At 46.8% G+C, this 23,383-nt stretch overlaps 1 protein-coding gene across 4 annotated transcripts in view; it reads right to left on the bottom strand.

Moving 5' to 3' along the window:
- Nucleotides 1–23,383, bottom strand: part of ENTREP1 (endosomal transmembrane epsin interactor 1) — a 43,103-nt gene that overhangs the window by 7,360 nt on the left and 12,360 nt on the right. The window contains exons 1-8 of one of the 4 annotated variants that reach the window (XM_042850610.2): nucleotides 19,843–19,958; nucleotides 19,564–19,674; nucleotides 16,510–16,638; nucleotides 14,407–14,514; nucleotides 14,115–14,248; nucleotides 5,873–6,002; nucleotides 4,340–4,418; nucleotides 506–664 (exon numbers count right to left, since the gene is read on the bottom strand). In XM_042850610.2, coding sequence (XP_042706544.1) covers nucleotides 506–664; nucleotides 4,340–4,418; nucleotides 5,873–6,002; nucleotides 14,115–14,248; nucleotides 14,407–14,514; nucleotides 16,510–16,638; nucleotides 19,564–19,674; nucleotides 19,843–19,863 — 871 coding nt within the window. In that variant the 5' untranslated portion in view covers nucleotides 19,864–19,958. Of the gene's footprint in view, nucleotides 1–505; nucleotides 665–4,339; nucleotides 4,419–5,872; nucleotides 6,003–14,114; nucleotides 14,249–14,406; nucleotides 14,515–16,509; nucleotides 16,639–19,563; nucleotides 19,675–19,842; nucleotides 19,959–23,383 lie in introns of those variants that run through there. The other 3 variants (XM_008165991.4, XM_024103334.3, XM_042850609.2) reach the window with 3 other exon arrangements.

Below are 23,383 nucleotides of genomic sequence, written 5' to 3'. Positions count from 1 at the left end.
GAAGGGTGTGTACATGTTTGCTCTTAACTCATATACTTGTTTTCTTGTGGTCTCCCCAAAGCCTCTAGATCAGGGGTAGGCAACCTATGGCATGCATGCCAAAGGCGGCACACGAGCTGATTTTCAGTGGCACTCACACTGCCTGTGTCCTGGCCACCGGTCCGGGGGGCTCTGCATTTTAATTTAATTTTGAGTGAAGCTTCTTAAACATTTTAAAAACCTTATTTACTTTACAACAATCGTTTAGTTATATATTACAGACTTATAGAAAGAGACCTTCTAAAAACGTTAAAATGTATGACTGGCACGCGAAACCTTAAATGAGAGTGAATAAATGAAGACTCGGCACACCACTTCTGAAAGGTTGCCGACCCCTGCTCTATATGATACATTCAACATCTGCCAGATTACTATATCAAATTCAAGGCACTGGCATAGTCTGACAAATACAGCCTTAAGAAAATGAGTGCAATGCATGATAGTGTTGATATAGAAAATTAATCACCTCTAGGTGGCAAGCCGTGTAGCACAGGGTCGCTTTTTGATCTCTTCCTCAGAGGGTTGAAGGCTCTCTTGCATGCAGGCTTTTGTTCTGCAGGCACTGAGCTCGGATTTGAAGTTGAAAGGCTCTCTCTATTGGAAGAGTCAGGAATATCCCCACCTACTGCATAACAGGTAAAGATGAAGGAAAACAAACCAGAATAAATCCGTTATGAAATATCCTCCAGCAAATAACAGATTAAACTTGCACTTAAGGGACACATTAACGATTGCCATTGATCTCAGTGGAAGTTACAAGGCTTGAAGAAAAAAAAAATCCGAAACCTGTACAACTCTAAAAATCTTCCTCATAGGCCTTGTCAAAAAATGATCCACTTCTTACAACCAGTGTCAAACTCACCAGTGGGCACAGCTGAACTGTGGCCAAATTGTTTAACTGAAAGTTTAGACCAGAACAAACTGGTCAGCACCCCTGGAAGATACCAAGATTCAAACCTTCTTAGAGAAAGAAAAAAATACTTAGCTGAAGTCCTGCATTTCAGTGGCTATATCTGAGTACGATGGCATTTGATGTATTGTGGGAAACCAGAAAACCCAATACTTGTGTTTACAGATTTGTATTAACAAGCCAGCCATTTGCACACCAGTTTGCTATGTCTTAAAATCTAGTTTCATCTTCTCCTTAGTTAAGATACAGAGCCCAGGAACACAGTAACAAACTATAGCAGACAAGGAATCAGGAAATGGGTAGAATAGAATCAAAGAGCCAAGCCCCTCCCTGGTGTAACTGAACTCAAGCCAGTGGAGTTACACTAACCTTTGAGTATTACAGTACAGTAATGATCCTACAATTTGCAAGAGTGTTACTGCGGTGAAATGTGTTTTAAATAAAGGCAGGGATTAATTTGGTCTAGTGACTCTCTGATGTCTAGTTATCTGTAATCTTAGTTTCAACCTTCTAAATTCCCAAGGTAAAAAGATTACAGTAGCTAGAAGCTGGGATGACAGCAGAAGTATACTTGCTTCTAGGATTACATGGTGATGAAGGGTAACTGCCACATGTCATCAGCTGTCAATAAAGGGCTTGAGCCTGCTTGCGCAGCTATCAGTTGGAAAACTCCCATTTATATCAGAAGGAGAAATCTCAGGCCCTGTGGGCCAAATACACACTAGCTGGCCTATGGATCTCTGCTGCACCATCTGGCGATGCTTCACTGCTGCCTCCCTCAGAGGCTCTGCTGGGGGTAGATAACTATTTCCAACAGGGACTCCATTGTTGAAAGGGGAAGGGAGAAATCAGTCTCGCTGGTGACTGCCGCCAAAGGAATGCACTGAATCAGCACATGCCCCAGCTGCCTTAACCAGGCCCTCTTCCCTGCCAGTACCACCCGCTTTTCTGACTGTGCTGAGTTTATACTGGAAGCAGCTACAGTAAACCAGGCATAAATGCAGCATTATGTCTATTTGTTCTCCTCCGACAACTGAGAGATCACACAAAATCATTCCACTCAGATTCTTTCATGAAACTAGCAAACCTGCTCATTAGATTACATCTTCCTCTATCTGCACAACAATAAAGAGAAGAAACGTTACCCTAAAAGCACAGGCCCCCGCCCGTGGAATTGACACCTTTCTTTATCAAGACAGGCAGGCACAGATCCTCAGTGGTATTTAGGCAGAGTTATGGGAGTTACGTGCCTAAATACCTTTGATCTGGGCCTCAGTTTCCTGTAGTATCAGAACTTACAGACATTCTGAGGTTTAAATGGTGAAGACACTTCAATAATCATGGAACCGTGCAGATTAGACCATGTGCATGTGACTACAGATGTACTGGGTCTTACAAAGTAGATTTGAAATATTAGCAAGAAGTTGATTACAGCTTATTTTCTGGAGACATTGCAGGCAACACACAGAATGATCTTTCATGTAATGTATGACAATTGCCTATATTTAAGGCTACGATTTTGTCATGAGTATTTTTAGTAAAAGTCATGGCTGGGTCACGGGCAATAAACAAAAAACAAACAAACAAAAAATCACGGAAGCCGTGACCTGTCCCTGACTTTTACTAAAAACATCCCTGACAAAATGGGGAGGGAGGAGGGTCCAGCATCCTGTCCCCCCCCTGCAGCAGCTGGGAGGGCAGGGACCCTATTGCCCAGTGGCTGGGAGGGGTCCCCCACTGCCTGCGATGACAGTGGAGCTGCAGGGGGCCCCCTGCCCTGGCCACTGAGCAGCTCCAGGGTCCCTCTGCTGCAGTTTCTGGTAGCTGGGAACTGTGGGGGGTTGGGGGGGGCAGCTGCTCACAGCAGCTGAGCAGCTGCAGGGGCGGCACTGCCAGTGGCCACTGGAGAGATGCGGGGGGCCCCCCCACAGCTGCTGGAAAGCTCTGGGGTCCCCTCTGTTGCTGCCGCCGGCTGGGAGCCGTGGGGAGGGGCTGGCTGCTCGTGGTCGCTGAGCAGCTGCAGGGGGGCTCCCTGCCAGTTCTGGGGTCCCTCTGCTGCCGCTGGCTGGGAGCAGCAGGGGGGTCCTGGCTGCCTGCGGCGGCTGAGCCACTGCAGGTGGGACCCCTGCCAGCAGTGGCGGCTAGGCAGCTCAGGGATCGACAGGGGAGACGGCAGTCAGTCAGTTGTGGGGGTCCTGCCATCTGCAGCTGGAGAGTCCCCCGCCACTCACGGATGCTGGGCTGCTGCGGGGTCCCCCGCTGCTGGCAGCAGCTGGTCAGCTGTGGGGCCCCCCAGTGAAACAAAGTCGCTGGACGTCACGGATTCCGTGACGTCCATGACCTCCATGACATAATCTTGGCCTTACCTATACTATAGTCTTCTTGTGTTCTGTTCTCAGAGCTTGGTTGCTCATTATGCAATGAAGTTCCAAGGTCCTCACTCAGTTCTTACTTAGGCAACATGCCATTGGGAAGCAATAGGTGTTTGCCTATGTAAGTACCTCAGGATTTAGCCTCATGCATTCACTACCAGTCTTTTGTATTTCTCTCCGTTTGGCTCACTGCTACACGGCATGTCTTAGAAGAGCAGAAGTGCTTGTTTTCAGAGGTTCCAGACCGACTGGTACATTTATGTCTAGATAATACTTAGTCCTGCCTTAAGTGCAGGGGACTGGACTAGAAGACCTCTCGAGGTCCCTTCCAGTCCTCTAATTCCCACTGCTGAATGGATGACAGCAAGGGGTGTAGATGAACTGGTACTGAATGTGGTTTAACTGCAAGTTAGACCAAGACAAACCACATCCAGAGTAGATTTAGTAAAACAAGATTAAAACCTACTTAGAACAACTCTCAACCCTGGTTTTCTAAAACAATGTTAAATAGAGCTTGTCCTGGCCTATACTGCTGTTCCAGCCACGTTCAACTGCACCCCTTGCTCATGCTCATTGTCAGCAATGGGTAATTTTTCCAGTGCAGACCAAGCCAAAGAGGAAGTCCCAGTTTAGAGACACTGCACTGTAATGAGCCACAATGGGCTATACATACCACAGCAGTATCCGGACACCACCCATGCCATGGCACAGACAGGGGAACATCGAGGCTAGATATTTATAAAAAAGGAAAATGCTTTTCCACCACATTGCTCTCTAATTCAATTGCTAATCCTGGCTCACACTCTAGTGTGTGGATAACAGCTAACTTGCCTGCATTTTAAAGAATATTAATTTTTTATGTGCCATTCTATATCGGTAGGCTTGTAAATCTGTGCCCATCCTCAAAGCAATAAGCACACAGCAAGATACTGCTGCGGCTGTGTTCAATTAGTTTTGCTGTGAAACGCTGGGCTGGATAGTTTGGATTACTTAGAAAGGTTCTATCAGTCTAAGTTACCTTGAGAGACTTGTGTATCGTTTGGTTCTGGTGGCCCAACGACAGCTTCTGCCACATCTGGAATTTGGAATGCACCTCCCTGGCATACACAATTAGCAATAGTAAAAATTATTAATCTCTTTCCTTTGAAAAGTTCCCTTTGTACTTTACAAACATTTACCATGTAGAGATAGCAGCATCTACCACAGTGAAACCACAACAGCTTAACAGTGCACAGCAATGCTTTATAAAAATAATCACATACAGTATGTATGTATTCCTCTGCAACAACCAGACTGATACATTTCTACAAATGACATCCATTGTCCAGTTCAGACAATATTATTATACAGCTGTTTTAGGACTAGATTATACCTTGCAGAGCTTCCTTGAAACATTTTCATGTGAGAAGAATTTAGGGCAGCAGTGAGTCATAGAACTATCAATCTGTCAATCCTTTCCGTGTCCGGGCCAGGTGAGGTTTCCCATGTTGGCTGTGGGGTGAGGACTCCCAACCCCACGGATCTCCAGGGAAAAGACTACCCGTTCCCACTGAGGAGCTGTCCCACCATGCTGCCCTTTAGGCCCCTTTCCTCTGGGTATACTGCCATGCTTGTGCATACAATTCCTTAGTGAGAACGTTGCTGGTATGGAACCTGAGTTACTACTGTTTCAAGCAGTGGCAACCATTAGTATTCCCTAATTAGTGAGAGGGAATGTTGTGGAGAGCAGCTCCTCCTCACTCCACCCCCCAGAAACCCCATGGTGCTACAACACTGTGAAAGGGCATCCAAAGGCTCTGGGGGAAGTGAGATCATGCAGCAGATCTCAAACTCCCACCTCCACTTCTGCCCCTCTCCAGCCATGACTTCGCTGTTTCTTGCATGTACAAGCAGAGGATCAGTAGTTCTGTTTGCCAATCACTCTTTGCACAAGTAGTGGTACAAGTGTCAGGAACAATCATATTCAATTACTAGTGCTCAACACTCCAAGATCAGTTTAATTCACTCCTCCACAAGGCAAATCCTTTCCTTAGCCGGGTGCTCACATTACAGAAGACCGCCACGAATGGCTGCAGAGTTATATTGACCTAAAAAGGAGCTACAAGAAGATGTGGACTTTATTTTATTATAAGATGAGGAGGGCTGTGAGCAGCATACCCTGCTTTACATGAAAACAGCTGCTGTCGCTAGCAAATATGCTAACAGCAATGAGGAGAAATATGTGAAAGGCTAATGGATTTATGTTTAGGAATGATCCATTTGAAAGTTGTATCCAGTTTTACTTGCTCTTAAAAAATGACCCCCACAAATGCTTAAGAATCCAAATGAGGGAAATGTCTCTGCTGGATTTCCCACTATCTGCAAAAGTGAGTCTGGTAGCCTTTACCTACTGATGTTTGCAGTGATACAAGATTATGTAACCCAAAGTTACTATCCTGCTGTTCTCAACTAGAGAACTACTGGATGTACAAATTCAGTTCGTCTAGCTCTCAGTTCAATCTTATCTCTGTAGTAAAAAAAAGTTAGGTTGCTAGAATCCCATGGACTATACCTGCTCACGACTGATCTGGCTCACCACAGCTTCATATGGAGGAGGGGGATCCAAAGGACAGAACACTTCAACTCCTTTAATTCTAGCTCCATAAATATGTGGTAATGGAATAACATCCGATCCAAGCATCCTAGGAAAAATAATTTTGTATTATTCTCCTCCTTCATGCAGCTTTATACCTGCAAAAAGATATGATTAGCTAGAGAATTTCATTGGTTCTGCTGTGCAGGCTCACAGTGAAAGTTAATGAACTCAGAGACCAGCAAGAGATTTTTCCAGAATGCAATGGGAAACTAATGTCTCAGAATCTTCAAAAGGACTTTGAAACAGCCAAAGAAGAGACTGCCCCAAGAGAATCCCCGCTCAGTTTATACTGAATCCACTTCATGCAGATATGAGAGTTTTGGGTCCAAACATTCAAAAATAATCCTCTCAGGTTGGACATCCAAAAATGGGGGCAGCCAAAATTAGATATCTGTGATCTGAATTTAATTCTAACTGAAGTCAATGGGAGTTCAGCAACTCTTAAAGCTCATGACCACATGCCTTAGGCTTGGTCTACACTAAACCCCCAAATCGAACTAAGGTACGCAACTTCAACTACGTGAATAACGTAGCTGAAGTTCGAAGTACCTTAGTTCGAACTTACCTCGGTCCACACGTGGCAGGCAGGCTCCCCCGTCGACTCCGCGGTACTCCTCTCGCCGAGCTGGAGTACCGCAGTCGACGGCGAGCACTTCCGGGTTCGACTTATCGCGTCCAGACAAGACGCGATAAGTCGAACCCAGAAGTTCGATTGCCAGCCGCCGAACTAGCGGCTGGGTATAGACGTACCCTTAGATGTCTAAATACAGGCACACAAAAACTGGCACCATGCTTAGAGTCTACTTTTGAAAAGTTAGGCCCTAACACTTTAGTCAGTGAGTAGACACAGATATGATTGATGAATCCTATTAGGTCACTGTTGAGTCTTTGATGCAAGGAGATCCCAGTAACCCAAAAGTACAACAGAAATCTCAATCAACCCTTCCCTCCTACATTTCCCTTAGAGATATCTAAGCCAGGATAAGGGAGTGGAGCTCTGTTTTCTATGTCTGCTGAGTCTGTTGTTGTAAATGTTACTTTTGATTGCATGTTATTATCATGCCATATTTAACGTCTGAATAAACAAAAACTAGTCATTGACATCTCAACGGCTGGTTTCCTCACAAGGACTGACTTTGAGAGTCACTGGGTTTTGAAATCTCCACTAAAACCCGCATTTTCACTGACCTCCAACTGCTGTTCACATTTTCTATTTCCAGATTGTGGGAACATAATTTTATATCGCATGCAATAGCTCACCAAAAAAAAAAAAAAAAAAAAAAAAGAATTCAACAAGCATCCCCTATATGGTGTGTGGACAATAGAGTTTGTGCCTAAAACAAAACCAGAGCCCCCTAGTCCAGATCCAGTCCAAACTTTGTGGCTCGAGCTGTTTAGCTGTCTATGGCAGAGAAATATTCTGTATGTTTGACACATTTCGCCCTAAATTTTCGGAGCCTGTTGGGAGTGGGGCGGCAGTGGGTTGTGGAACAGGTGAGGGATGAGAAATGTCTGTGAAAGTATTATTGAGGAAATCCAGACGAACTGGAGCAGGAATGGAAATGCTTAAAAAGAATTGCAGAGGGGAAAAGAGGAACATAGTCAGCTGCTTGCAACATGGGAGGAGAAAGAAATTTAGGAATCAGTTGGTGAAGGTTCGTGGTCAAGGAGATGGAGTGGGAAGCAGGGAAAGAAAAGCAAGGTGACTCCTTCACCAAACCTTTATAAAACTAAAAAAGTTTGGGATCAGTTCACTTTGGGGAAAAGCATGAAGTTCAAGCTGGTTCTCATTTGAACCAAACTACTGCAGCCATCCCTAAAAATAATGAGTTGTCATTAGACTCATTTTACATGATCTCTGGGTAATTCTCAGGAATTCCATATGTACACTGAATCTGGGTATGTTTGTTTTAATATCACCCATGATAATGGAACATGTGTCCCTTGTACATTTATTTTGTGTAAAGAAAGGCCTTACTGAACCTTTCAGTTTTATTCTGAAACTAATCTAATCTTACTTAGCGAAGGTGTTCCTTGTTTGTTAATATAGAGTCTTGGATTCAACATTATGTAAAATTTTACTTGGAGACATAGGATTAAAAAAGCATTTAAAAAAAAAAGAGTTCCTCTGTTTAATACTAAGCAGTTCCCATGAATGCTGGGGGGCAGGTTCTGTGTGTTTGTTTTTTAGTTTGTTCATGATTTTTTATTTCCATGCTCTATTTTTATGGTGGTGAGAGGAATTCAGGTAGTAGTGACTCATGGAATTTGTATCAGTTTAAGTGAGGAACTAGGATCACTATTCATCTAACCTTCTATTCTAGGCAATATTTCCCTGTCCATCAAGAGATATTCCTTCTATTCTCCTTTACCAGCATCTGCATCACAGTACAAATGCCTGTCGTCACAGGACTTGCCCCAAGATTTTAGTGAGGTGGAGAAGCCATCAGACTATCTCAGGGAGCGCATCAAAGGTGGAAGACATTTACAGATTAAGATGTTCATTTGCAGTAAAATCTTATGCTAAAAATCACAAGGCAGGGGTTGGGGTAGCTTTCTGAGTAGGGACTACATGAGGGTAGAAAAATAATAGTGTACTGGCCCCAGCACTTTTTTTGTATGGGAACCCCATGGTCATTAGGGCTGGTACACTGCTCCCAGACTATGACATAGTTCTCTATTGGTTGTGGCTTTAGAGCAAAAAGGTTTGGAACCTTTGTCATCTTCTTCCTCTAAAACAGTGGCTCTCAGCCAGGGGTACATGTACCCCTGGGGGAATTCAGAGGTCTTCCAGGGGGTACTCAACTCATCTAGATCAGTGTTTCTCAACCTGGGGGTTGCAGTCTCCAGTGAGGAATCACGGGCTAGGTTTATGGGGGTTGCAAGTGCAGTGCTGGCAGTAGGGGGTGACAAGCAGAGCAATTGCTCAGGGCCCCATGCCACAGGGGGCCATGCGAAGCTAAATTACATGTGGGCAAAGGCATTTCATTTGAACAGGAAGTGTCCTCAGTCTTTCCTGTTGGAGCTGTTCCACTTTATTTAACTATGATTTTGGGGCAGCACAAATGTCAGGATAACACCTAAGTCCCTTAGTACTAAGACAGAGGGGAGTTGAGACTGAGTCAACTTGTTCCATATTACAAGCAAGTGACTGGGTGCTGCCAGACCATTCTGTGCTTCCATTCTCTTTTCTGTGTGCCTTCTCCACATCTTCAAATGCTTCACTGAATGTTTGAGCTTTCTCCAAGATGAGTCTCATCTCATCTTCTGGGAGAACATCATTGTTCATGCAGTGGCCAAGTGCCATCCATTTCAAGCAATTCTTTGCCTCATTTATAAGTTTGTGGATTCTACAGCCATGGTTATATGCTTTCCTCTTAGAGCATGGCTGTTGACTAACGCATCATAGGCCAGAGGTTCTCAACCAGGGGTAATCAGAGGTCTTCCAGGGAGTACTCAACTTATCTAGATCACTGTTGCTTAACCTGGGGATGCAGCTCTCAGGAGGGGTCATGGGGATGGGTTTAGGGGAGCGTCACAAGTGCAGGGCTGTCATTAGGGAGTGGCAAACAGGGCAACTGCCCGGGGCCCCACACCACAGGAGGCCACGCGAAGCTAAGTGACATGCTTTAGCCCCAGGTGGCAGGGCTTGGGCTTCAGACAAGGCTCACAAGTGAAAAACAGGTTCAAGTATCACACTGAAATGTAAGTACAATATTTATATTCCAATCAATGTATTTTATAATTATATAGTAAAAATGAGAAAGTAAGCAATTTTTCAGTCATGGTGTGCTGTGACACTTTTGTATTTTTATGTCTGATTTTGTAAGCAAGTAGTTTTTAAGTGAGGTAAAACTTGGGGTATGCAAGACAAATCAGACTCCTGAAAGGGATACAGTAATCTGGAAAGGTTGAGAACCACTGCTCTAAAAAGCCAGGGACTGTCATCTCTGTAGTGACCTTTAACTCATGCTGGCTGGAGATTCAAGAGCTGCAAAACCAAACTTGAGGGTGGCGTTGTCATACTCTCAGTTCAACCATGTCACTGGGACATTGACTTTCCAGAATCTCTTTAGATTTGATGATGGTGGCAAGTCCAGTGACCATAAAAACAACATCAGTCACCAGGACGTGGACTGAGGTTTGAAAATGCATGACGGGTTTTTAATATCATGGGGTTTTTTTTTTTAATAACTTGATCTTCATTGTGGGAAATCCCTCCAACCCCCAAATAAAATTTAAAGCCAAACATCAATGGAGTTAATGGCCTCATGAGCAAGAACTCCCTCCAGCCCCTAAGTGCGCACCCAGAAAAATATCATCTGGGTGTTTCCTTTCTACCATATTCTTCCTATGGAAGGTCCCATCTAATCTAGAACAGTTACTGATATTATGCTAATCTTGAAAAATTACTTAATTACTATGTCTGCTTCCTTGTAAGACAACAAGATTACAGGTAGGAGTAAAACATACCGCATCTGTAATACTAGTTTGTTGTCTGTGTCTGACATTAAATAAGAAATTTAAAAGGTTTCAGGGAGAGCACATCGCATGGATGTACAAACAAACAAAAATCCACTGGCTTCAAAAACAATGGATTTGGCTCTGCAATTTGAAGGGTGGAGGAGGATGTGTGCTCATTCCAAATGTGTTCTTGGCATGCATTTTGGTCTCTGCAATGTTTCCTTTATACTAGAGGTATCTCTGTTTTGGAAGTTCCCCAAATGTGCTTCACTGATGGCATTTCCATCGCCTGGAGGTAGCTCCTGATCTATTCACTTCTGAACAATGCTGATCTGATTTTGGAAGCTGAACCCACTGTAGTTCCAGGATAGAAAAGCAGGTCACTGAGCCTGCTTGGCATTCAATACACAAGCAGGGGGAGGGACAGGGTAATGGAGGAGAAAAGGTCAGGTCAAATCTAAATCACACACTGCTGGACACTGTGGATCTGATCTAGGGTGAGTCATGTTTCCCAGTCTCCCAAGAGAGGAAATTAAATCTGTCTGTTGCTTTCTACTTCTGAGCTCACTACACCATCAAAAATGCACCATAACTGAACACAGCCCTCGTAACACCACAGAATCACCCTTTTCATCAGCAAGTCATGAAATTACATTTCCATTTTCTGCTAGCCTGAAGCCCATCTCTAGAACAGATTAATAGCAATAAGAATATTTTATTTACCTAATGAAAGTCCTTACTGTAGAATTACAAAAAAATAAAACCTCACAATTCTGGGACTGAAGGATCTGAAGCTCTGCCTGGAAGTGTTCAACTGAATACAGGTGCCAGAAACTGCTATTTTAGGGCCTGCCCTAATTTCCTCTCAGAATGTAATTAACCTAGTTTGCTTTTGCCTAAGACACAAGAGTTAATATACACACACTTGTGAAAAGTACATGGGATCATCCCATAGGATCTTTAATAGCTACAAGGGTCACGGCCTTGGTTATATCTATCATCTCACAGACAACATCTCCAGCAGTTCTCTATCCTTTAGTGCCATACTGTGACCTACCTTAAACTGGTGTAATTTGGTGAGGAATTACTTCCGTATTCTAAATCTGTGACTATTACAAATATTCACGGGTGGGTTTTTTTGAAACATCTATGATATCTATTACAGTAACTTCTCACTTAAAGTCGTGCCGGTTAACGTTGTTTTGTTGTTACATTGCTGATCAATTAGGGAACATGCTCGTTTAAAGTTGTGCAATGCTCCCTTCTAATGTCGTTTGGCAGCCGCCTGCTTTGTCCACTGCTCGCAGGAAGAGCAGCCGTTGAAGCTTGGTGGTGGGGGCTTGTAACCAGGGTGGATCGGCAGCCTCCCTATCAGCTCCCCGCTCCCCTAAGTTCCCTGTGCTGCAGCCGCCCAGCAGGCTATCAATTGCCGGGCAGGTCCGCTGTCCCTCCCCCCACTGCCATGTGCTGCTCCTGCCCTCTGCCTTGGAGCTGCTCCCAGAGACTCCTGCTTGCTGTGCAGAGGGGGAAAGGGGGGGAGCTAATGTCAGGGTGTCCCCCTCCCCCCTGCTCCTGCACCCCGCTTACCCCTTCTCCATATAGAGCAGGAAGGGACACGGACGGAGAGAGACAGGGGCAGCAGCTGCTGTCTCAACTTCCTGATCCACTTAAAAAGACAATGCACTTCAGAGTGGGTCAGCCAGAGGTGAAAGTAAGCTGGTCCGGTCTGGTACGGCACGGCGTACCGGCAAGAGCCAGTATGCCTTGCCGGACTGGACCGGCTTCTGCGGCGGTGATTTAAAGGGCCCAGGGCTCCAGCCGCTGCGGGGAGCCCCGGGCCCTTTAAAGCGCCGCCGGAGCTCCGGCAGCCGGATTCGGGCGGGAATTTACAGGGCCCGGTTCTCCTGCCACTGTGGGGACCCTGGGCCCTTTAAATCCCCGCCAGAGCTCTGGCAGCCGGGCTCCCGCGGTGATTTAAAGGGCCCGGAGCTCTGTGCCCTTTAATTCACCCCTCTCTGCAGCTGGTAGCTCTGGGGTGATTTAAAGGCCCTGGTGCTCCCGGCCACAGCCGGAGCTCCAGGGATTTTAAATCTTGAAATGCCCTGCCTCTTCTGGTTGAGGCCACACCCCCGCTCAGGACTCTGGTGTACCGGTAAGTCCTTTAAGTTACTTTCACCCCTGGGGTCAGCTTACTTAAAGGGGCAGTGTGCATCTCTCTCTCTCTCCCACACACAAGGTGTGTGTCTGTCTCTGTCTGCTATGCTGTCTTCCCTCCCTCGTGTTCGTGCTGCCTTGTCTCTTTATCTAAGTTTGGCAGCCCTGGAAACTGAAATCCTCTCTTCGTGCTTGGGAAAGGTACTTTGCGGGCAATAAAATGCAAAGCCCTCCACTGAACTGAAATGACTAATCTCTATCTCTATGGCCTACAGTAGGCCTCAGGCCATGCTGTCCTCACAGATCCTCAGGATTGTCCATTTGGTGCCTGGCACATCTTGGGAAAGGGGCAACATTGGTACCTTTGCAACTCTCTGATCCTTACGCTGCCAGGCTCTGGTCCAGTCAATTTAGGGTAAGTCTTCATAGCAGAGTTAAGCTAGGCTCTTACGCAGGATTTGGCCCTAACCCCATCCTATCCACACAAAAAACCCTTTCTCCCAAGTTTGGTGGTGCTTTTATTCTGAGCTAGCTGGCTCATCTGAAGCTATAGGCTAAAGCCCAAATGCTGCTTTCACTGGGGCTGGTAACTGCCCACTGTGCAGTGAGGATGCAGTCTAAACCACTGATAGCCCTCCTAAGCCTTCACACAATTCCATCCATGGGCCCAGAAGGACAGACAAGTTCTCCCACAATTCATTAGCGAGAATGGAGTGATTCTTCTTACTGCAGCACTGAAAGCTATGAGCTATCACCCCAGAAGTCCTAGAGACAAACAAGTGAATGCAGAACCAGTGTGGGCCCAGTAACATAGATAGGGCTTTGCAGTGTAGCTCACACCCAGGCTAGGCTAACCCAGGTACTAGAGTCCCGAGCACAGCGCCCCCAATGGGGCTGAAGCCAGAGCCACGGGGCTGAAGCCCCAAGCCCCAGCACTCCCCGTGGGGCTGAAGCTATGAGAGGAGCCATAGGGTTGAAGTCCAGCACTCTGAGCCCCAGTGTGTCTAAAGCACCGGTGCCCCCATGGGGCTGAAACTGGGAGCAGAGCCGCGGGAAGGCCCGAGCCTCAGCATTTCCCGCGGGGCTAAAACTCCGCACCCTGGTGCCCCAGCAAAACTGAAGCCAGGAGAGGAGGCATGGTGCTGAAGACCAGTGCCCTAAGCCCTGTTGCTCATGTGGGGCTGAAATAAGGAGTGGAGCTGTGTGGCTGAAGCCCAAAGCCCCTAACCCCAGCGCTATGGGGCTCCCTGCGGGGCTAAAGTTGGGAGTGGAGCCATGGGGCTGAAGCCCGGAGCCCAGAGATGCCCCTCCCCCATGGCCTGCAGTCTGGCACCCCAAGCCACCCACTCTGTGGCTGAAGCCCAAAGGCTCCTGCACACCTGGTGGCTTAAGCCAGGAGCCCTGAGCCCCCTCACCCTCCGCTGGGCCTTGGAGTTTTTATAGCATGTTTGGGTGGGGGGGGAATGGCTCAGAAAGAAAAAGGTCGAGAACCCCTGCTGTAAGAGACACGTAGAAAAGACGATGGTTTCGTGCTTTTTACCTGCGATTCATTCTGGGTGTGCAAGAGTAGAACGTAGCAAAATATGATGGAGGTGGCACAGGTGGTACAAAGTCCTCAGGATCAGAAATGCGGCCTTGTTCTTCAATTTCCTCTACAGACACCTGAGATTCATCCTAATCAAACATAATCTCTGTTAACCAACAAACTTCTCTACGCTGGTATAATGTACAAATAAGCATGACTAGATTATACAGAAGATCTGGCTACTGGTTCTGCAGTTCTATGATCATTACTGCTGTATTTTATTAGATAGTGCCTTGCACTCACTTACTATGCAGGATCTTCTTGTTGCAAATATCTGCAAGTAACGCAGGGCAGCTGCTACCAAGCATACCGTGGTTGTCAGAGCATTGAGGGCACACAGAGCAAAGAGAACTTTCTGAAGAGCAAAAAGATTATGAAAGTAATACATCAAACATCTGCGAAAGGCAAGGGAGAAGGAGGAGGATAACAGTAATAATCTTTACAATCTATATTTTGACTCAATCTTCCAGATGATCTGTGGGATCTGGCTAATTTTTAAGGGTTTATTAGAATCATAGAATATCAAGGTTGGAAGGGACCTCAGGAGGTCATCTAGTCCAACCCCTTGCTCAAAGCAGGACCAATCCCCAACTAAATCATCCCAGCCTGGGCTTTGTCAAGCCTGACCTTAAAAACCTCTAAGGAAGGAGATTCCACCACCACCCTAGGCAACCCATTCCAGTGCTTCACCACCCTCCTAGTGAAAAAGTTTTTCCTAATATCCAACCTAAACCTCCCCTACTGCAACTTGAGACCATTACTCCTTGTTCTGTCATCTGCTACTACTGAGAACAGTCTAGATCCATCCCCTTTCAGGTAGTTGAAAGCAGCCCTAGGATCCACTGGGGGGCCCAGAATGAAGGAGAGGGGGAAATCAGAGGAGTTTCAGGTTGCTGAAAAGAGGGTCAAATCTTCTCCAAGCAGGAGTTCTGACCCTCCTCACCAACTTGCTGTGGGAACCCTTCCCTCATTCCTTGGGCCAGGAACTCACATGCTTTCCTAACTAGGCCAAGAACCAGGAGAGAGGAGGAGGTTAGGGTTACCATACGTCCTCTTTTTCCCCGGACATGTCCGGCTTTTCGGCAGTCAAACCCCCGTCCGGGGGGAATTGCCAAAAAGCCGAACATGTCCGGGAAAATGGCGGCTCTGCTCCTCCCCTGACTCTTCGGCTCTGTTTAAGAGCCGAGCTGCCTGAGCGCTATGGGCTTCAGGCAGCCCCCGTGCCTCCGGACCCCAGCCGCCGGCCTGGCACTTCCCCTCCCGGGCTCCGGCGTCGCAGGGTCCGGAGGCATGGGGGCTGCCCGAAGCCGGTAGCGCTGGTGCAGCTCGGCTCTTAAACAGAGCCGAAGAGTCAGGGGAGGAGCAGAGCCTCCGCGGCTCTGCTCCTCCCCTGACTCTTCGGCTCTGTTTAAGAGCCGAGCTGCCCGAGCGCTATGGGCTTCAGGCAGCCCCCTTGCCTCCGGACCCCAGCCGCCGGCCTGGCACTTCCCCTCCCGGGCTCCGGCGTCGCAGGGTCCGGAGGCACGGGGGCTGCCCGAAGCCGGTAGCGCTGGGGCAGCTCGGCTCTTAAACAGAGCCGAAGAGTCAGGGGAGGAGCAGAGCCTCCGCGGCTCTGCTCCTCCCCTGACTCTTCGGCTCTGTTTAAGAGCCGGGCATGGGGGCTGCCCGAAGCCGGTAGCGCTCGGGCAGCCCGGCTCTTAAACAGAGCCGGGCTGCCCGAGCACTACCGGCTTCGGGCAGCCCCCATGCCTCCGGACCCTGTGCTGCCGGAGCCCGGGAGGGGAAGTGCCTGGCTGGGGGCGCAGGGTCCGGAGGCAAGGGGGCTGCCCGAAGCCCAAGCACTACCGGCTTCACGGTTTGCCGGGCAGCCTCCAGACCCTGCGCCCCCGGCTGGGCGCTTCCCCTCCTGGGCTCCAGCTGCGCTGGGCAAGCGCCGGCCGGGGGCGCAGGGTCTGGGGGCTGCCTGGCAAACCGTGAAGCCGGTATCGCTCGGGCAGCCCTTTCCCCGTGGCTGGGAGTGGGAGGGAGGAGGGGCGGAGTTAGGGTGGGGAAGGGGCGGAGTTGGGGCTGGGCTGGGGGTGGGGAAATGGGTGGGGCCAGGGCCCGTGGAGGGTCCTCTTTTTTTATTTAATAGATATGGTAACCCTAGAGGAGGTACTTGTCAGCAGCATGGTCTGCAGATCAAGAACAAACTACACTGGAGCCAGAAGCAGTTTCTGGGCAAGGAAATGGGCTAGAAGTCAATGGGAATTGCTGCATGGCAAAGAGCAACACACTTTAATACTGTATTTTCTCCCTGTGATGTAAAGATTCTCAAAGCATTAGCTCTTTGGTGTTGCTTTCACAGTACCTTGAGTAGAAGGTGAACAGCGCTACATGACTGGACTGGGTACAGCTTCAATGCATTCTCTTTCTCTGTGCATTTGGCTGGGTGAAACTCTTCACAGCAGAAACAAATCTTGCTTTCACCTAGGTCCACCTTTAACAGGAAAAAAAATAATGTGAATTATGATTTAATTTATAGAGCAATTTCACACAACAGATCTTGATGTCTAATACACAGCTGGATATGCTCTACAATATATCTGACTGATCTAATCATATGTATACAAAATCAAATTTGCATAGTTCAGTATGCCAGTGATTTATCTGTTCCATTACCGTCACATTAGATATATTTGTTTCTCTCTTATCTAAACGAATCTTTGAATTTATCAATGAAGTCTTTTGAATTTACTTTATATTTAATCACAGTCTTATTCTTCACAATGACATCAATATCTGAATGTCAAGTATCAGGGGGTAGCCGTGTTAGTCTGTATCTACAAAAACAACAAGGAGTCTGGTGGCACCTTAAAGACTAACAGATTTATTTGGGCATAAGCTTTCGTGAGTAAAAACCTCACTTCTTCAGATGCATAGAGTGAAATGATCCCCTTTGATTCTACACTAGCAGGTTTACTTTTGGAGCAGCTAGCCTTTTTTTACCTAACATGTAACATGTACCATATTTTGTATCTGTAGTATATGCTCCCATTGGGCGGTCTTTAGCACAATACTACACCAATAATAAATATTTCTGCCACCCAGAACAATATTTCTTTCCTTGACAACCCGGTAAGACTATACCTATGCTCCATAATTGTGTTTGGAACTTTCAGGTTCATGTTATCACCTCAATTTCCAAGTAGAAGAGGCAGGTCTCTTCAATGCTTTTAATTAACTGATTAACTCTCCCCAGTCACAACTTTGGAGGTATTTCCCCATGTGTACCAGATCATATAGTTATCATATGTCCAGGACTTTTCTGAGCTGCAGCCTATGGTTTCTTGAAGAGATGAGCACTGAGATTCTCAATAAAGCATTTAAAATTTCTTGTCTGAATTATTATTCTCCTCTGCAATATATCTCTCAATAGGTTGGGGCTTGTGCAGACTTTGACCGCCAAACTGCTTGTAAGCACCAGAATCCGATACCATTACTCCAACTGATATGTTCTGGAAGCTGCATTGGCTTCCTGTGAAGCAAAGGATTATATGTTAATAATAAAATCTAGGGGATGGGGAATCAAAGACTTTATAAGCCCCAACATATCAACACCTATCAAATCTGTGGGATCTCCACTATCCTATACACTTCAGTTTAGTTTAAATCATTTTGCTGTTTCTTTACATTACTGAGAACTCTTTTGCCTTCTCCCCCTTTTTCTACAGAATGCTCCCCCCTTTTATAGTCATTGTTCTGAATATCTGGTAAAACAAGTCAATTATTAATATGTAGTTTATTTGGTCGCACCTTTTAATATTTTATTTTCATGAGTTCTACTAAGTGTAATGGACTGAAAAAAGAACGCTGTCTTGTAAGTCATCTTAATTAAATATGATTTTCCTAGTTTATAAGAATTAGGCCTGATTGCTCTTTCATGCTTCTCGGACTGCTTATCCTCTCCAGATAATAAAACAAACCCTTTATCACAATCATGCTGTTATCCACTATATGAAATCAGTATATCAGCCTGTCAGGATTCTGTTCACCAACATTTCGGAGGCAGAGGTATCTCTGGGATTCCGTCCCACATTCTCTTCTAAATGTGACTGACCAGCTCCATGTTGAATCAACTTGTACTTCAGGCTGTGAAAGGCAGGACATGGCTCCTACTGTGTCCAAGAAAGCCACTTCTGGGCCAGCCACAGAGGTTTGCTAAAGAGCAAGGGGCATCCTATTGCCTAAGGACTGAGCACAGTGCCTCCTCAGCACGACCAGCAGGAACCAACAGCCCGAACTTGGATCATATGCATACAGGGCCGGCTCTAACGTTTTTTGCTGCCCCAAGCAAAAAAAAAAAAAAAACCCGCCGTAAGAACCCCCCCTCAGTGCCGCCCTGCTGAACCAAAAACGACCCCCCCCCCGAGAGCCGCCCCACCGAAACAAAAAAAAAAAACCCCAGCGCTGCCCCGCCGAACCAAAAACAACCCCCTCCAGCACAACTCCGCCGAACCAAAAACAAATAAAGACCCCAGCGCCGCCCCGCCAAACCAAAAACAAACAAACAAACAAAAAAAACCCCAGCACTGCCCCGCCGAACCAAAAACAAAAAACCCCAGCGCTACCCCGCCGAACCAAAAACAACCTCCCCAGCAGCATCCTCCTGAACCAAAAACAACAACAAAATACCCCAAGCACCGCCCCACCGAAACAAAACAAACAAACAAACAAACAAAACCGCGCGCCGCCCCTTACAAGGTGCCGCCCCAAGCATGTGCTTGGTCGGCTGGTGCCTGGAGCCAGCCCTGTATGCATGCATGGAAGCTCCTGATGTGGCCAATGCAATGACTGTTTCAATAACACACTTTAAAATAATATTTCCCCTAGTCCTATAGTTATTAAGATTTGTGTCTGACACTTTTCAATAGCCAATTTTATTTATTTTAAACTTGTTTTAAAGAGCGCTACCCAGTGATATTGTGACACTCGTAAACCAAGTGCCAGCTCTGGCCGAGGCCATAGGTGCTGGCTAAGAACTGACAAATTCGCAGCTGGAAACCACACCAGCTCACCTGTATGTTAGATTTGGTCAAAATAGGTACGTTTTATAAGAATGTATTTAGTGTTTAGACTCTGTGAAATGCTTGTAAGTTGCTGCATGCATTAATCTTACTTGTAATGGCTTTATTCCATGCTATAAGGAAATATGTCACATGCTTAAAGTTAAGCATATGTTTAAGTGTTTTGCTGAATCGAAGCCAAAATCAATATGTATTATTTTTATTTTTGCTATTCTGTGGTTGCACTTCACAACATCTTGATTTGCTGCATAGATTAATCACACTTAGGAACCCAGCAATGCCAGTTGCAGTACTTGACATGTAGTCAAGAAGAACACGGAGTTACCAAGTCTGCTCACCAGGTCACATCTTGGTACACTGGACACAAACTGAGCACCTTGACATCCTAGGATAAATCCAGCCAGGTTCAAAAGAACACAGACAACAGACAGCAAAACAAACAGGTTAACCTGAAACAGAAAAACATAGTTAACAGCAATGGAAAAAAGATAATGAAGTGAACTATAGTGCACTAATAAGTGAACTAATCCTGGCTATATTGAAGTCAAGGGCAAAACTCCCATTGACTTCAATGGGGCTAGGATTTCATCCCTGGTATCTCATCAAAAAGGACTGACCTTGTCAATTATTTTGGACATGAACTTTGTGCAAAACTTGTTGTCTACCCCTTTTTCCTCAGAGTCTGTACAGCAGCAGACTATATGCCCTGCAGGTCAAGTACAGAGACCTATAGGTACAGTAATATTCTCTTATTAGCACTGCAAGAAATAGTTGGTTACTTTGGTGTTTAGTTAGGGTTACCATCTGTCCGTATTTCCCCGGACATGTCTGGCTTTTGCGTCTCTAAATAGCCGTCTGGGAGGAATTGGTAACAAGGTTAAAATGTCTGGGTTTTTTTTCTCCCTCGCCTCCCTCCCTCCCTTCCATGCAGAGTGCGGCTGCTGATTGGGTGGCTGGGCCGATTGAGTCGCTCCCATTGACCTCCAGCAGCCAGAGCCCTCCCCTGCCCCCCCTCCCTCTGTCTGCAGCCCTGTGTAACACACAAACCGACCCACCGGGCAGCGTGTTTTGCCTACTTGTGGAGCCAGAATGGTAAGAGGAGCCCAGGGGAAGCAGTCAAGGAGCAGGGGAGGGTTGGATGGGTCCCCGGCCTTCACCTGCCAACCCCCCTCTGCTCACCCCCCCCCCCCCCGTGGACCCACCCCTCCCTGCCTGCCTCTCCCTTGCCTGCTTGTACTGCCAGAGCCAGCAGCAACTGCTGTCTGCTGCCCCCGGGTCCTAGCGTCCCCCATCCACTAATGGGAAGACAGGCTGTCCTTACCCTGCCCTTCCACCCTAGCCCTGAGCCTCTCCAATGCCCCAAACCCCTCAGCCCCAGCCCTCATCCCCCTGCACCCTAATCCTCTGTCCCAGCCCTGAGCCTCTTCCTGCATCATGAACCCCTCAGCCTCAGCCAGAGCCCTCATCCCCCATACCCTAATCCTCTGCTCCATCCCTGAGCCCCCTCCTGCATCATGAACCCCTCATCCTCAGACCCACAGCCCTCACCCCTGCATCCCCTCCTATCCCCAAACTCCCTCCCAAACCCCCTCTCCCCTTCCCACACACCCCCTCCTGTCCTCAAACTCCCTCCCAAAGCCTGCACCCCCTCCCTTTGCACTGCCTCCCACCCCCAAACTCCATCCCAGAGCCTGCACCCCTCACCCCCTCCTGGACACCCACCCCCTACCCCAGCCCGGAGCCTGCACCCAGCACCCAAACTCTATCCCAGAGCCTGCACTCTGCACCCCTCCTGCACCCTAATCCCCAGCCCAGGACCTGCACCCCAGACCTCCTCCCCACACCCAACCCCCCTCCCAGAGCCTTAGGCAGGTGGGGGGGTGGGTTCTGGGCACCACCAAAATTTCTACAACCCTGCCACCCATGCGAGTGGATAAGGGTCGGGGCAGTCAGGGGACAAGAAGCAGGGGGGATTGGGGTTCTGAGGGGGGCAGTCGGGGGTGGGAAGTGGGAGGGAGTGGATGGGGGCAGGGCGGGGGCGGGGCTAGGGCAGGACTTCCCCCCCACCAAGAGTCCTCTTTTTTGATTGTGGAAATATGGTAACCCTAGTTTAGTGCAGTTTAAAAGAGCTGAAGGAGCTTTTGAACCAGTTTTTAAAAGGTTATTTTTCTACTGGTGGGAGACAGAGATTTTCAGTAGATTCCTGCAAATTGTCTAAAAGCCCTAGAAGGCCAGCATCCAGACTAGTTGAAAGATGATCCTGCAGGTGCAAAGAGTGATTTGTAGAGTTCCCAACTTCCATTTTAGATTAGCCTCTCAACACAACTGGCTCATTAGGAAATTTGAGGCGGAAACATCTTGCAGCACCATTTATTCAACACAGGCAATTTTCAAAACTGTTTTGCAGGGCAAATACTTCAAAGTATCTGACGTAATACAACTAGAAAACAGACATATTAAAAGAGTTTCAATTCTAATATTTTATTTCCCTTCTGCTACCAGAATGAGAATCCCTCCATTCATGTAACAGACAATGCTTCTGATCTGCAAAACCATCATAAGAACATAAGAAAAAATCATCTATTTGTTTTCCACCCCAATACTGAATTGATTTAAACATTTCTTGTAGCTAATTCATGCTAAGAGCTGCACTGAATCAATGCCCACTTCCTATACATTCATCAAGGTTACCTGAATTACCTCAACTCAAAACTGAATCAGAGAACATAAAAGAACACATAGACATCTTATATAAAATATGCTTTTAAACTCCATTTGCTACAGGAACACTGGAAACCTAGCCAATTTAATAAATGAGTTAAAAGTAGTTCCATGTAATATACCTGTCCTTGAGACCTCCTGCCAATTTTTATAATATTATATTTGAATTTTCCTATTTTCACTCCACTGTTGCCATGTGAAACACACACAGACACCAAGCAAAACTGACTCACTACACTGAGAAAACAAAGTGACTCTACAAAAAATGCCTTGTTCCAAAAAAGAATTTAGGTACCTAATGCCATTTTAGGTGCCTAAATCCAATATTTAGACCCTCAAAATCCCTGCTCTGCTGCCACCTAACCCTGTAAGCTCCTAAAGTCCCTAAGCTCTTAAGTTTCTAGGAATAAAATCCCTTAAGCACCTAAAAAAAAAATTGACCCTGGGACATAAGCACAGCCACCTCAATCCAGGCACCTCGCTCCCACCTAAGCCCCTATAGGATCCTCAAACTAGGCATTGCCTCACCTACCTCATTTGCAAGGCCTGATACAGTAGACATGCTCAAAAGCTGCCTAACAAATCAGGCCCCTAACAAAACAGCCAGAGGAGGTGGTGGTGGTGCTGCTGCCACTCCACTTATAACCTTTAACCCAGTGGTTAGAGCATTTACCCAGGATGTGGGAGACACGTATTTGGTTTCCCTCTCTGCCTGATGTGGAATAGGGATTTAAACACAGGTCTTCCACTTCTCAGGTGAATGCCCTAACCACAGTGCTATAGGGTGTTCTGGGGCAGGTCTGTCTGGGTCTTGCACATTGTGGGTCAGTACCCTGACCATTGGGCTAAAAGTTACAAGGGGGAGGGCACCACCCCCCATTGTTTTTAGCAAGAAAGGGTTTAGGCACCTTACTCCAGGAGAGGCTTCATGGCTGTGAATCTCAAGCGGAGATAGGTGTCTCACTCCAGCCTGGATTTAGGTACCTCAGGCCCTTAGGGACACTCCTCTCTTCAGCATTTCCTATTGGCTACCTTAGGCGAACCCACACCCAGCTCATCGGCTTCTTTGAATCCCATTCTTAGGCAGCTAACTCTCCCCATGCATTCTCTAGGCAGCCTGGGCATCTCACTCAGGACTGCAGATTTCACTAGGCAGCAGGGCACCTAAAAGTTAAGCATTACAACACTGAGTCTAAATCCCCTTTGTGCATCTAACCCAGAGTGCTGCCAAATACACACACACACACACACAAAGGGGGGGGGGAAATGCCAAATAAAACTATCCCTTAAAATGGGGTTATCTATAGCAAGTTAAAAAAAGTGGAAGTCTTTTTTTTTTTAAGCTGTGTCACTTAAGACCCTTTTTGTGAAATGTGTCCATCTAAAGTGAGGTCATTCAGATTCTATTGCCTTTATTAAAATAAAAAGAAACAAATG

This window comes from Chrysemys picta, chromosome 6 (genome assembly GCF_011386835.1).
Source record: "Chrysemys picta bellii isolate R12L10 chromosome 6, ASM1138683v2, whole genome shotgun sequence".
Classification (NCBI taxonomy): domain Eukaryota; kingdom Metazoa; phylum Chordata; order Testudines; family Emydidae; genus Chrysemys; species Chrysemys picta.
Note: the sequence above shows the minus strand (reverse complement) of the source record. Positions and strands in the feature narration are given on the sequence as shown.